The following is a 13,782-nucleotide window of genomic DNA, read 5'->3' as shown; positions in this document are numbered from 1 at the left end:
CACTGTGTAGTGCTGCATCCTTTAGATCTCTGGATCTCTATTGTTACTAAAATATGGTTGGCAGAATAACAGTTTATTGGCTTAATTGCATACCAGCATATATGGCCCTTTGCTTCCATTGAATTGATGAGCCTTAAAAATTAAGATTTAGTTGTATCTGAAGAAAAATAGGAGTGAGCTGCCAAGCATATAAATTTCTTTATGTAATTTTGTGTTACCTGTGTTCTTCTTTTTCTTCTCCTAGGGCTTTCAATTACTAAATTCTCCAATTTGTTTTGGCTAATTTACAAGAAGAAATTCCTTTCACTTGTAAATAATGTATTTGTGTGAATCTCAAACAATTTTACTGGTTTAAGATGCAAAAACCTGCTCTATCAAAATTAACTGGAAAAATTGCTGCCATAATAGCTTTTAAAATAGATAAATAGATAACTAATTCAAAACAATTTAACTATATTTAACATTTACAGAACAGATTCATATTTTTGATGAATGCCAGGAAAAACTCTAACTCTGAAGAACTGTCACATGTGCACTACTCAGTACTTTTTTGAGTGTAACAAATAGTATGGATGTGTTTTTCAATCTGTAAGAAATACAGAGGATATGTTTCCTTCCTTTTTAGAAACATTGGGAAGGAAGAAGTGGTATATACAACTTTCATGTACCTTCTACCAATCTTGGAACTGTTTTCTCAAATTGCGTACTGTCACTGCTTTTTCAGAAAACAGGTGTTTCCCTTTATCATGTTACTTGAGTATGCAGTTTGTGATAAAATTGTGAAACTAGGCCTATGTCAAGCCAGAATCAGTACTGGGTGTCTAAAGATGTGTTTGGGTAGCATTTTATAGCACATAGTGCCCAGCACATTCTTGTGTACTTAACTCTGTGCAAGTTCATCATTGACTGTGGTGACGATAGACTTTAAGTCTTTTATTCACTACAATAGTAGCACAGCCAAGCTACAGGTAAACTTCCATCAAAGTTGTTCAGAGCGCGTACAAGACAGGGAGAGTTCTGCCTGTCTGGGTCAAGACAAAGTACATTATAGAATTAAAAATAAAAAATACAGAATGTAGGTATCAAGAGTTGCTATTTCATTTTTCATTCTAAGGCACAATGAAGATAATATGAACTCTCCTCATCAGTGTTTATAAGACCCTATTCTTCCAGACTAGTTCTACAACATATGAAGAAAAATAAAACTGGGTTTTCATGAGACTGTTTCAAAGCATGACAAAACTCTTCATAATGGTCACTTTACCTTGCACAATAGGATTTTGCCAGTATTACTTCAGTTTGGGAGTTTGACCTGTCCTATGAAAAATAATTTTGCTATAATAAGTTACTTATGTATTATGGAAAATTGGTGGGTATACTTATATAGCTATAGCAGCAGGCCGCTTCTAAACTGGGCTTGGCTCAAAATTGCGAATTGCTTCAGAAAGCTGGTTCACAGTTCTTGGTCTGTCTTAGCAGAGCTTAAGACTTCTGCTTAGCTGATCATGCAACAAGAACAAGAATAGTGTGGTTTTGAAGATAAGCCCCTTCTTTTGATAGCTGCCAAATACTTCCAACTCACAGATGACCCTAAAATTTGCTGGTTTGGAGGTGTTGAATTCAGTATTTTTCCTACATGGAGGAGTAAGGTTTGCCTCTTAAACCAGCAAAAGTCAACTCAAATATTCTGACAAATTACTATTGTGGAACTGATAAGCTGTCTTTTTGTAAAATACCAAAATATCTAATGACCTGGAAAAATTCTGTTCTTTTTGGGTTTTATAAAGATATGTTAAAAAAAAAAAGTATATATTTTAAAAAAAAAGTTGAGTTCCCTATGTCACAGTTGAATAGATCTACTAATGTTTGTGGCAAATTGAGTTGAGAGAACTTAGGAGGGGAAAAGGAGTTCCTTTATCATGACAATCCTGTTCTATACTTCTGATCAGAAGAACTGTAGAAAATACCCAACCGCAGTTGCTTCAAAGTAACATGCATTTTCCAAATCACAAGATGTGCAGTCCTACTGAAGTCACAGCAGGGCTCAGCATCTATAAAAATAATACAAAAGCCTATTTTTCCCTTGAATGAGAAAGGCAAACTATTGCAGACAAATGTGTGTTCTGTTTGTCTTCCATGCATTAATAATATGCAGGCTGCAACAGCTAGATAAGGATGTGTCAGCTATTCCATAAACATATTCACAAAGGAATATTTTCCTACTGCTCCAAATGGCATTGAGCCTATCAGTGTGTACATCCAGTGATATATTGTCCCTTACAGCAAGATCAATGACCTCTCGGTTAGTGGTCAGATAGGCAGTACATGCTATAGCTCAGCCGAGGTGGTTGGCTCACATATTCCAAGTTCATCTTAACAGTCTACCATTTAGGAAGAACCGACTTTTGTGCTGATGTTAATGTGTAGCATGAAACAGTAGACTGAATAAAACAAAAACTATTTCTGATAAACCACATCAAGGTCATGAACTTGCACTGGATTATGTGTAAATCCATTGAGGACCACAAATTCTCTTCCAAGTCTAGCTGTAGTGGGCAGCATACACATGTGAAGATCTGTAATCTGTTTTATCAAGATCTGTTGACTGGACATACTACTACATTTTTTTTTTCTTTAAGTACAAATTTTAAGGGTGCTGTGTTCTACAATAACTCCTTTACGTTACAGCATTTATGGAAACAAATTGGTATCTATTTCATATTGCAGCTGTAGTTCTCATCCTTAAGGACAGGGAATATTTTTCTAAAATGTACAGTATCTGTTTTAGTGGTCCCAAATACTCTGGGGACTTCATTCCTGTGCTGGATTTAATGAGACTCAATAGATTTGTCCTCACCAACAATTTCAAGGTGGAGAGACTTCAATCAATACTGGGGATAATAAGACAAGAAGAGATTCTGAACTCCTTAGCCAGCTTACCACAGTTTTCTGAAATTTACAATTTAGGGCCTTTGTTTTTATAATACAGTACTTTCCCTTGATCTAATGTGGCCTTTAAGTTCTTTGTTAATCATACTGATTAAAAATCTCTTATTGGAAGGCCCTTTTAGTGAAGTGGAGATACTGTTATTTGTCATTAAATAGGAAAATGTAATTCGTGTCCTGGAACTTAGCTCTCAAATAGAGAATACTGTGGATAGTGGTACAGCACATGTCTGTGATAAAGAAAAGCATTGCTCAATAGTTAGATTTTTGGCATAATTAGAAAACACAGTAAGAGTTTTTCAATTATGAGGCATTGCGGAAGTCTGCATTAAGTGCACCAGAAAGTAGATAAAAATAGGGTAGTGTCAGATACATTTTTGGATGTTGTGCCTGCAGTTGCCTTTGCTAGTCCTTCTCATGGTGTCAGTGTGGGGAAATAGTTTGCTTTCCTTCAAGCCTGAGAAATTGTAATAAAAATTTCAAGTTACTGACTTTGCCATCCTAAGGTTAAATTTTACCACTTCCAGTCTTTTTTGTGACTGCAACAACCTTTAATCGTAGTTAAAAATCATATAATATGTTTATTTTTATGCAAGCAGCATTAAATTCACAAATAAAAGCTAAAACCACATAGATGTGTAGATGGTAGTAACAATGAAAGTTCTCCCTCAAATTGGAATGAAAAACATAAGTTCTTTTACACACGGTAAGAACTGAGAAAAACTGTCCAGTCAAATATGCTGAAGCCCACATCACTAATAATGAATCATCATTTTTGTAGTCCACTTTATCTGTGTCGTGGTTTAACCCCAGCCAGCAACTAAGCACCACGCAGCTGCTCACTCACTCCCCCCCAACCCAGTGGGATGGGGGAGAAAATTGGGAAAAGAAGTAAAACTCGTGGGTTGAGATAAGAATGGTTTAATAGAACAGAAAAGAAGAAACTAATAATGATAACACTAATAAAATGACAACAGTAGTAATGAAAGGATTGGAATGTACAAATGATGCGCAGTGCAATTGCTCACCACCCGCTGACCGACACCCAGCCAGTCCCCGAGCGGCGATTCCCCCCGCTTACCAGTTCCTAAACTAGATGGGACGTCCCATGGTATGGAATACACCGTTGGCCAGTTTGGGTCAGGTGCCCTGGCTGTGTCCTGTGCCAACTTCTTGTGCCCTGGCTGGGCATGAGAAGCTGAAAAATCCTTGACTCTAGTCTAAACACTACTGAGCAACAACTGAAAACATCAGTGTTATCAACATTCTTCACATACTGAACTCAAAACATAGCACAGTACCAGCTACTAGGAAGACAATTAACTCTATCCCAGCTGAAACCAGGACAGTCTGTGAAAGCTGTGAGAATCTCAGATCTTTAACAAAGATTATCTTACACTTTAGGTCTAGCTCTAATACTGTTCTCACTTGTTGGCAAATGTGTTGATTACGTTAGTGTGTTTATTTCTTGTATACCAAACACCAGTACAGTTGGTCCCATGCTAGCAAGTAGATTTTGGCATTAGATGTGCCTATAGGTTGAAGTTGAAGAAATCCTGGGTAGATTCTGGTTCTCTCAGGGTGACATTAAACTCTGCACTCATGGGTGATAATTTTCATGCTTGAAAAACGCTGTACTGATATTCTTAGTGTGCTGTTGTTCCTGTGTCCAATGGTGTAGATTGGTATCTGCAGAATGCTTAAGTATTTGCTTAAGTATTAGAATTATAAATTATAAATAACCTATAATTCTAAATCTGTCACTAATATTTGCAAACCGTTGTCTTAATGTTTCTGGCAATGATAATATTTTTTTACAATATGAGAGCTGTAGATGAAAGAAATCACGTAAACTGGTGACACAGTGCAAAAGGAGTTGTACACCAAGAAAGGAAGAAAAATCTTAAGAGTAAGCTTGCTTAAATATCTTTGTGAGTAATGCCAATTTTGGTCAGAGTTAGAATTATATGATTTATCTGAATTTTGTGTATTATCAGATTGGTCCCACAATGGAGGATTTTAAACAATACCGTTTGCAGTATGAATTATTAACATTTTTCTGCATTAACTAGGACTGGTGTTCTTCACAAGCCTGCTGAATATTCGCTGACAGTAAACTATACAGAGAGAAGAAATCTAAATAAGTTTTGGTAGCATTTCATAGAGAAGTTGTGGCTGATAAACACAGTATTTCTGAGAGAAATGTGTCAAAAATTTTATATGTTCAAAAAAGCAGCCCAGAAATGGGAAGTACTGGATTCATTGAAGTAAATACACTCATCAGTTTGAATTTTTGCAGTAGTTACACTAATAAAAAAGACAGAAATGTCCTTTTCTTTTATGTTTTTTTCTGTTATTTTTGAGAAGGTATATTGCTGAAGTTACCCATTTTACATGGTTTGCAAAACAACCGTGGTATTTGCAATTACATACTACCATAAAGTTGAGGAAAGCCAATCTTCTGTTTTAGCTTATACTAGTGACTCTTGCTTGCCTGTTATCTGATGTTACTTACGTCCATTCTCTACTTTCTTTTGTTTTTGTTCTTAACCTCTCGCTTGTGTCTGACATTTTTCTCCTGTATCACAGGTAAGCTTCATGGTCTCTCATCTTAAAAAAAATCACTCTACGTCTGATCTTCCATTTTAAAACTAAATGCCACGAATGTGCTGCATATAGTCTGTCTGGACCGCCTTTTCAGTTTCACCGTAGAGCTCCTCCAGCTGATTTCTACCCTTGTTCTTTTAAAGTTCTTATAAACATCTTGTAACTGGATTTCTGCAATGGTGCTGTAATAGTTTCCCTCATAGTTTTATTGTGTCTTAATGTAGACTTTTTTTCATCTGTGTCATTAATATATGTTCAATATTACTGTATGTTTGGATTCGTTTACTCAGGTCTCTGTAATACACTGGTTTTTAGGGTGTGAGCATTTAGATTACACAGTTAATGTAGGAGAATATTTGTTTTACTCTCAGTGTATATAAGAGGCTACTGTTGCATTTTAACAGATCTACCTTACTGTTAGTTCCTCACAGGAGTATACTTTTGAAAGAAATCTCCTGGATGTCCCCACTTTCTGTGCTTTAGTTGAGATCATAGAAAAGTGTATCAGACCATTAACTAAATGCCTTTTGGGTTACGGAACTGGAAATTATTTTGGAACCAAAAATGTGTCCCAGACATTAATTGGCATTCAGTACACAGGAGCAGTCTAAACCTAGTTTAAAATAAATCCTGCACACTTGTATAATGTTAGCGTTGGTCGTTTTTGCCAACTGTTTCACTCTGCAGTTTTTTTTCCAGTTACACTATGATTCTGGCTAACATGCAACACAATAGATAGCATGGGTTGATTATTTAGTTTTACTGGGTTTTGTTGGAATTCCTCAGCTTTCCTTGCTCCGACCTAACTTAATTTTGTCATCACACATATTTAATGTATGTCAGTACTTTACCTCACCCCACCATTATCAGGCTGTTAAATATTTTCTATCACATGTGAGCAGGCATTAAAGTCACATCTTTTGGTTCTCCTGGAAGTCCTAGCTTTGGTCTGGCATTTTTAGGTTACTTGATGACATTAAGCACACCTATTCTAATGAAGTTTTCTGTTTTAAGTAACTCTTCAAAGATCTAGCAAAAAGTGTTTTCTGGTAAAATCAGTTGAATCTATTTAGGAGATTGTTCGGGTAGCTGAGAAATATGGGATACTTTATTTTTTGTAATTCAGCTAAGTTACTTTTCCTTCCTGACTGATAAATAATGCTCTTGTGTCATATTGACTAAAATTATTACAGCGTACTGCTTTCAGAAACTTTTAATCTTTTTTTATTTGTTTTTAAGTACCTTCACCTGTAACAGTCTAGGTTGCCTGTCAGAGAAAGGACAGATCTAAGGCATTAGAACGAGATTCTGAAAATACATTCAGTGCAACAGTTTTTGCACAGCAGTCTTATGTCCCTGCCTGTTGCCTTTTTTTGCCTTCTTTTTTCAACTACCAAATTTCCTAAAATGTATAAAGAATGATTTTAAATATTTTCCTTTTTCTTTCTATATTGTAAGCATAAATTTTTTTTATATATCTCTTCTTGGGGATTAAACAATTCCTTGAGTAAATCTCTTGTTCCTGGGTAAATGTCTTACTGACATTCATGTAAGGTATAACCACTCATTTATGTACAGTCAAGATTTCACTCCTCTGTGAAGCTTACTAGTTCTGAGATAAATAATTTACAATACATTTTTCTTTCTTTTGGGTTTTCTACCCAATGTTCCATCTCTAGTCCTCTGATCTCCATTTTACGTCTTGTCTCTACACCTGACTTTCTATATCTTTGTTAATGGTAGACTTGTTTCACTGTGTTGTACAGTTCTGTATGTTCAGGAATGTGCTTACTGCGGTGTGATTAAATATGCCTCTTGTAAAACAGGGTCAGAAATGAGCAACCCCCCCCCCCAAATAATCCAATATAAACATTAAGCATGTATTTATTGCACAAAAGAGTGCGTGGCCATAAAACAAAAGATAGGGACCCAAATGTAAATTTGGAAGCTCTTCTAGTTATCTGTGGACAGTAGATAAAACTATTTCGTTTCATACAGATTATTTTCATTTTGAAATTTCCTGATGTTCAATACCTTGAGAAAAAAAAAAAAAAAGAAAATCTTACTCCTATAAACCCATACATTGGTGGGGTTTAAAAAACCCCCCAAAACCTTAATGTAAAAAGATGAATCATGTGAATGTGGTTTTATGCGCATAGCTAGTTTTATACTTGAAATGTATGTGTTTTGTTATTGCTGTTTTCAAAGCAGGAAAGGTTGGAAAAGTTTATGCAAGTAAAAAGACATGCTATTTGTCTTGTCCTGACAAATGCTGACTACCAAAAATACCCATTAGCTACATTAGGGGATGTGGCTGCCAGCTAGAAAAAAGCATCATATTTTTGATGTTCTCCATTCATCTTACTAGGATGTTACCTTTCAGATACTATAATTATAACCGCTTAAGTGCTGCTAGTCATAAAACCAGCAAATTGTCATACCAGTATGATCTAGCTAATGAGCTTATATATTTATAGCTGGAAGTAACTGTGTCTTGATGTTCCATTCGTTTGGAAGGACTTTCTCTAAAAATGCATGGGTTTTGATAAATGAACTGTTTATTTTCCTATGAGATACTTACTGATTTCCATAAGAAATTGGCTAATTTTGAACTTGCATTTCTAGAGGTGATGTAAGCTTTCTTAAATATATAAGAAGGATTCAGTAGGCACAGAAATTTCCATGCAAAAGTTTAATTTTTAAGACTCGGAGTCCTTCAAAATAACAATCTATCTGGACTTTGAATTAATTTTGCCTGAGAGTCATATCTTTGATCTGCTTTGGAAATAGGCAAGAAGTAATTTACTTTGTCCTAACTGGATTTTGAGAGCCCATGGGAGTAAAAAATGATAGGAAGAAGGAAGGGAAGGGAGATTATTGTTTCCAAATTCCTCAAAAAGTGTTAGGTAGACAGTTTCCAAATCTAAAAGTTGTGATTATTTTTCAAAGGCTTTAACTTCTAAGCAATGTAAGCAGATGAAAGGGAGAAAGAAGTGTATCATTTAAGTAAAGCTGACAAGACAAAAAGTAAAATGAAGAGTGAAATAATGTTTTTACAAGTAAAATGACTTGTGTCAGTTCCTTGTACTTACAAACATTATTGATAGATTTGGAAGTTCTGATTTTCATATTTAGTTTCTTTTGGTTGGAATGGCAGAAATGGATTTTCTGAAGAAAACTGTCAGCTGCACAAGTATGTGCATGCCTTCTACAGATTATTATATGGTAGAATAAATAGTTGGAGGGAATATTGTTTATTTTGAGAAAAAAGGACAAAAGGAATGAAGGATTGAAATGAAGAGAGAGAGGAATGTATGCTTAGGTAGTAAAGATGTAGAGTTATGTATTTCCTTCAGAATCTGTACTGTTGTTCTTCAACTACAAATTTAATTTTCAAACTTTTTTAATAAGCTGGTTTTGTTTTAAACATTTTTCAGATGTTTATATTGGAAAAAAGGGTAAAAACGGAGGTATGGGGTGGTTGTTAAGTTCTCTTATTCTTGCAAAATAAGTTCTTTTTGTCAGTTAGATGGCATGTAGTGCTAGTTATTACTTAGATGTTGTTCTAGAAATTCTTTGTGTGTATGGAATGTCTTCTAAAGTGAGTGCCGAATATATACAATATTCTTGTTTCAGAGAAAACAGTTGAGCAATAGCAAGGGATAGGAAATTCTAATATCATCTCTGGGTTTTATACTTAATGTAAAAAAAATTCCCACAGAATAATTATTTAAACAACCATTTTACACTTCATGCAAAATGTAGTAAGCATTAGTGGATTCACTGTATTGCTATCCATGCTATATTAAAAATGTTAGTTTTAAAAGATCAAACTACTCTATAAAAGACAAGGATGGTATTTGGTATTCTTACTCCTTTAATTTCATTCCCAGGACAGATGTTTCAAGTTTTTGGCTATTCTCAGTAAGGGATTTTTTTTTTCTTTTGTATTTTCTGTATTTTATATGAACCGTTCAAGAAGTAAAATAAATCTTGATTTTTAGGTGTCCATTTCTATTCACAAATGCCATAAAGAAGCAACTGAAACTGATAATATTGTAATGTAAATTGTGTTTTTCTAGAAAAACCTTCTTTCAGACTTAAATTTCAGTGATTATTGCAATCAGTACTTTCAAGTGTATAGAGCTTGACAGGAGGCAGGAGGACACGATGTCTGAAAGAATTGTCAAAACGTAAAAAAGAGAGGGTGATCTTTGTGGATAAGTTGCTGAAATTATACTTTCTTTACTTCTCTATTTATATGGCTATCTTTACTAAAGTTATTTTTAATCCTGTTATTTCTCTTCTCCCCTCTCATAGCTTTATAATGAATTGACTTCATGTTTTGAAACTGTTAAAACAAGTGAAGTTCAACTGCAGCGAAGCTGTGCCTCTCTTCAGGATCAGTTACTTGGAAAAGATCAAAAGATTTGTCAGTTACAAGAGCAACTTCAGCAGGCTCGTGGTGCTTTAAATGCAGTACGTCAGAATTCTTCTCCAAAATGTGAAGTACAGGTGAGTTCACTTCTAGAATAATAAAAGTTGTTCCTTCATATTTAAAGTTAAGCGTCTGTACCAGAGAGTTTTAAAGGAAATTGCAGGTTGTTGGGTTTTTTTTAAGAAAAACTGTGCAACTATGCTGCTGCAGTAGTGTAACTATTTCTGCTGTTGCTAATAGAAGGTACTTCACAATTAAATCTGTCCTAGGAAAAAACCTGAGTAATGGTGTCAGTATTCAACAAGACTCTCATTTATATTCTCTAACAAAGACACCAAAAATAAAAATAAAACCAAAGTGATTTTGTTCCTGGAAAAAAAATTCCTAGAAAAAAACTGTGAAGTTTCCACATTTCCTCTGTGAAAGTGAGATCTATTGGTCTTCTTTCATTGTTCCTGACCATGCAACTAAACTTTAGAACATAGATCTAAAGAAAGTATTATGGTGGGAGGAAATATTTGTCTAAAAATGTCTAAGCTTTTAATGTGTCATTTGGAACTATTATAATAAATCTGTCACTCGTACTAGCAGGCCTCCAACTTTACAAGTGTGCCAGATCTTACATGTACACATACCCCTGACATTTTCCAAAGGCCAATTTATGACTTAAAGTGAGTTTGAAAGGCTTTGAAATGATCTACCCACAATGGTTTTGTAAACTTGCTTAGTTCCTTCCATAGATTTGTCAATGAGATGTACTTATGCATTTCAGTTTTACTAGCACTCTTTCCCTTGATTAAGCAGAAAAGGCAAAATAGTTAAGGTGATAATGCTCGTTAAATGCAAAACAGTGTGTGTAGGTAAGGTAGATCTGTAATCGAGTACTATATTCATGAGCCCAAAGGAACTTGAATATTAGAAAAAATCTTAGTGTTTAATTCCTCAAAGTTTGTGCAGTATATCCTGGATGTGTTCATGATAGTCATTCCAGAGTTAATTACTTAAGTGTTTATCATAAAATGCTTAACCCATATTTTGTATGATTTTTAAAGTTCCCCTTAATTTAATGATTTGATAATTTTGTTTCAGAAATGATTGAATACATTCTTTTAAGTCTTTCTTGTGGAGTGTTTACCTCTTGATATATTTTTGACCTTTTTCTGAATCTTAGAAATAATTAGCGTTGGGGTTTTTTTAGAAGATTTTGGTGGATTTTTTGAAACATTATAAAATTAGTCTCAAGCTGTTACTGCTCTAAACATAGCTTTGGTTCATGGTTTTTGAATGCTCAAGACTGTACTTCTGAATAAATCATTCTGCTTTCATCATCTTGTATTGCTCTAAAGAGTTTTTTTCAGTGTGGTCAGACTATTTAATTTTTTTATCACAAAACCTTTTATTATATCTCTGGATTATATTTCCTGATCTTAAGGAGGCCTTTGTTGTCTTTGTGAAGTCATGTTAGAATGCTTTCCTCCATGAACAGCACCTGTATTGTCTAGCCTGGATATTGTGCGACAGTTTATTACACAGTCATGCCGTATCCCATGTGGACCTGGTGTAAATATTTGGCATTGGCTTTCGTCTTTATTATCTTGAATAGCTTAGTAGTATTAGAAAATTTTGTTACTACACTAGCCTCCTACTTTTCTGTATTTTTGAGCATATAGGACACCACAGGTGACTCTTCCCTACTGAGTAAACTAAGCATTTATTGCTATTACTTATTTCTCATAATTAAAGCAATTCTTTAACTGTAAGATTTTTTTGTGCCCTTAAAATACAGCTGTTCGTTTTCTTTAAGAGCTCCTAGTGTGGAACTTTGCTGAAATCCATTTCAAATCCAAGTAGACAATTTCACTCGGATCAATTTTGTTTAATTCTTAAAAGAACTTTAGGAAATTTCTGAGGTTAAAAGTAAGACTACTTCAGAAGCCAGTGACAATCTGCAATTGGTGATTCAACTTTATACTTGATTTCCTTGGGATGTTTTAAATGAATCGCATCCAATGTGGGTGAATTGTTACTGTTTCTTTTGTTGATTTATTCTATGTCTCCTTCTACTGGTGTCTGCACTTGAAGTACATTAACCAGTATGCTCTATGTAAATTAGGATCCAGTTATGAAGCAGTCATAAATTACTTAATGGTGAACATGGGTAAAAATAATTATTTTCCTTCTGTTGGCTTTCTGCTATTTTTCCATTTTGATGCTATCTTAGCCTTTTAGACTCTCTGGCACTCTCCCTGTTCCCAGTGTATTTGAAGGAGTGTACTTGTCATGGTTATTCAGAGAATTTGCTGTTTTGTTAATGGATGTAGGTTCAATCTGACCTTCTACAGAAATACATCAGCTGAACATTTATGTGATCTGTCATGATCTCAGTCAGGTATTTACCAAAGGTAGTGGAAAAGACATGGTAGGAAGTAAAAGCAGACAACTTATGATAATCAATGTAATATAGTAAAATAAGTGCAATGTATGAACCTTCATTTTTCAGTAAATTAATCTTAAAACAGGCTGTAATGGGACAAATTATTAGTGTTACTGAAGCAGCCTCACAGGGAAGGAAATGTGTATAGGAAGCGTCCATAGTTGCTAGATTTGTAGGAGAAGAGAGATGTTAAGCAGTATGTGCTAGTGTGCTTAACATACTTAATATTTTCTCTTGACTAACAGTCTTCCATTCTGCTATAGCAAATATCCCAAATTTTGTTGACATGCAATCTTGTGCTGATTGAAAGTCCAGAGTGTGCCTTCTGGGAAGCTATCATAATGCTCATTGTTGGCTGCATTTTGATGACAGCCAAATTTCCCTTTACCAACTTTACTACCTTGCATAAATGTTAGAAAGTTAATGATTATTGTGTGGTTACCCAGCTGAGGTTTCTGCAGGGGGAAAAAAGTGATTACCTATCATTACTTCTGTGACCTGTTAGATAACCAGAATCCTGGTCATTTGTGAAGGTCTGAAGTTAAATGTGATTAAGAGAACCTAACTCATTCTACTGTCTCTTGACTGCAACATCAGTAGAATAGGATGGATTTGGATTAGATGCTTAATTAACAACATAACCAAAGCAATGTAGGCATCTACTAGTTTTCCTGTAACTATTTTTTAAAACAATCTCTCCTAAAAAAGGAAGTTGGTTTAAATGGCAATTGTATTTCTGCTGTAAAGTACTGATTTCTTGAGCATGTTAAGATTCATGGCTTGCTGAAAGTTCATCCTGTGGGACATGCTAACGGTCTGTCGACAGCACTAATATATCTTCTTCAGATTTTCACTACCCAGGAAGATTATATGTCAATGTTGCATATGTTAACACATACTTCTTCCTGGATTTGGACTATTCTTGCTGTTGAAATTACATTATAGTCAGGCAAAAATGAGTTTTATATTGTTTGCTTTATTAGCAAGAATATCTCAGTTTTCTTTCACTAGGGGTAAAATATGCCTTTTAAAATGTTGTAATCTTATTCTAATCAGTGTGGCACTTGTGTTTGTGAGGGCAGACTTTTGGTTGATTTTATTTTGACTATTCTGGTAATGCGCATGATGAAGAATTTGAATCTGCTTTACAGTACACTTCTGTTTACATCTTAGTGTGTGCGCATATGCGCATACAGCAGCTCTCACATACCTTTTCTCTGATCAGAGAGATTAGGCATCTTTGAATTTGGAAGTCTTTTTAGTTACATCTATGCTAACACTACACCGTAAAAAAGAACAGAACAAAACCATTTTAAATAGTTTTCAAACCATAAACCTGTGGGGTTTGATTAATTTC

The 13,782-nt window shown here is 34.7% G+C and overlaps 1 protein-coding gene across 1 annotated transcript in view; it reads left to right on the top strand.

The window, feature by feature from the left end:
• CNTLN (centlein, centrosomal protein) overlaps window positions 1-13,782 on the top strand; it is a 197,384-nt gene that overhangs the window by 65,423 nt on the left and 118,179 nt on the right. The window contains exon 8 of the mRNA XM_010568763.1: window positions 9,874-10,068. Within this exon, the coding sequence (XP_010567065.1) occupies window positions 9,874-10,068 (195 nt within the window). The remainder of the gene's footprint in view (window positions 1-9,873; window positions 10,069-13,782) is intronic.

This window comes from Haliaeetus leucocephalus, unplaced genomic scaffold (genome assembly GCF_000737465.1).
Source record: "Haliaeetus leucocephalus isolate CR32 unplaced genomic scaffold, Haliaeetus_leucocephalus-4.0 Scaffold254, whole genome shotgun sequence".
NCBI classification, from domain to species: Eukaryota; Metazoa; Chordata; class Aves; order Accipitriformes; family Accipitridae; genus Haliaeetus; species Haliaeetus leucocephalus.
Note: the sequence above shows the minus strand (reverse complement) of the source record. Positions and strands in the feature narration are given on the sequence as shown.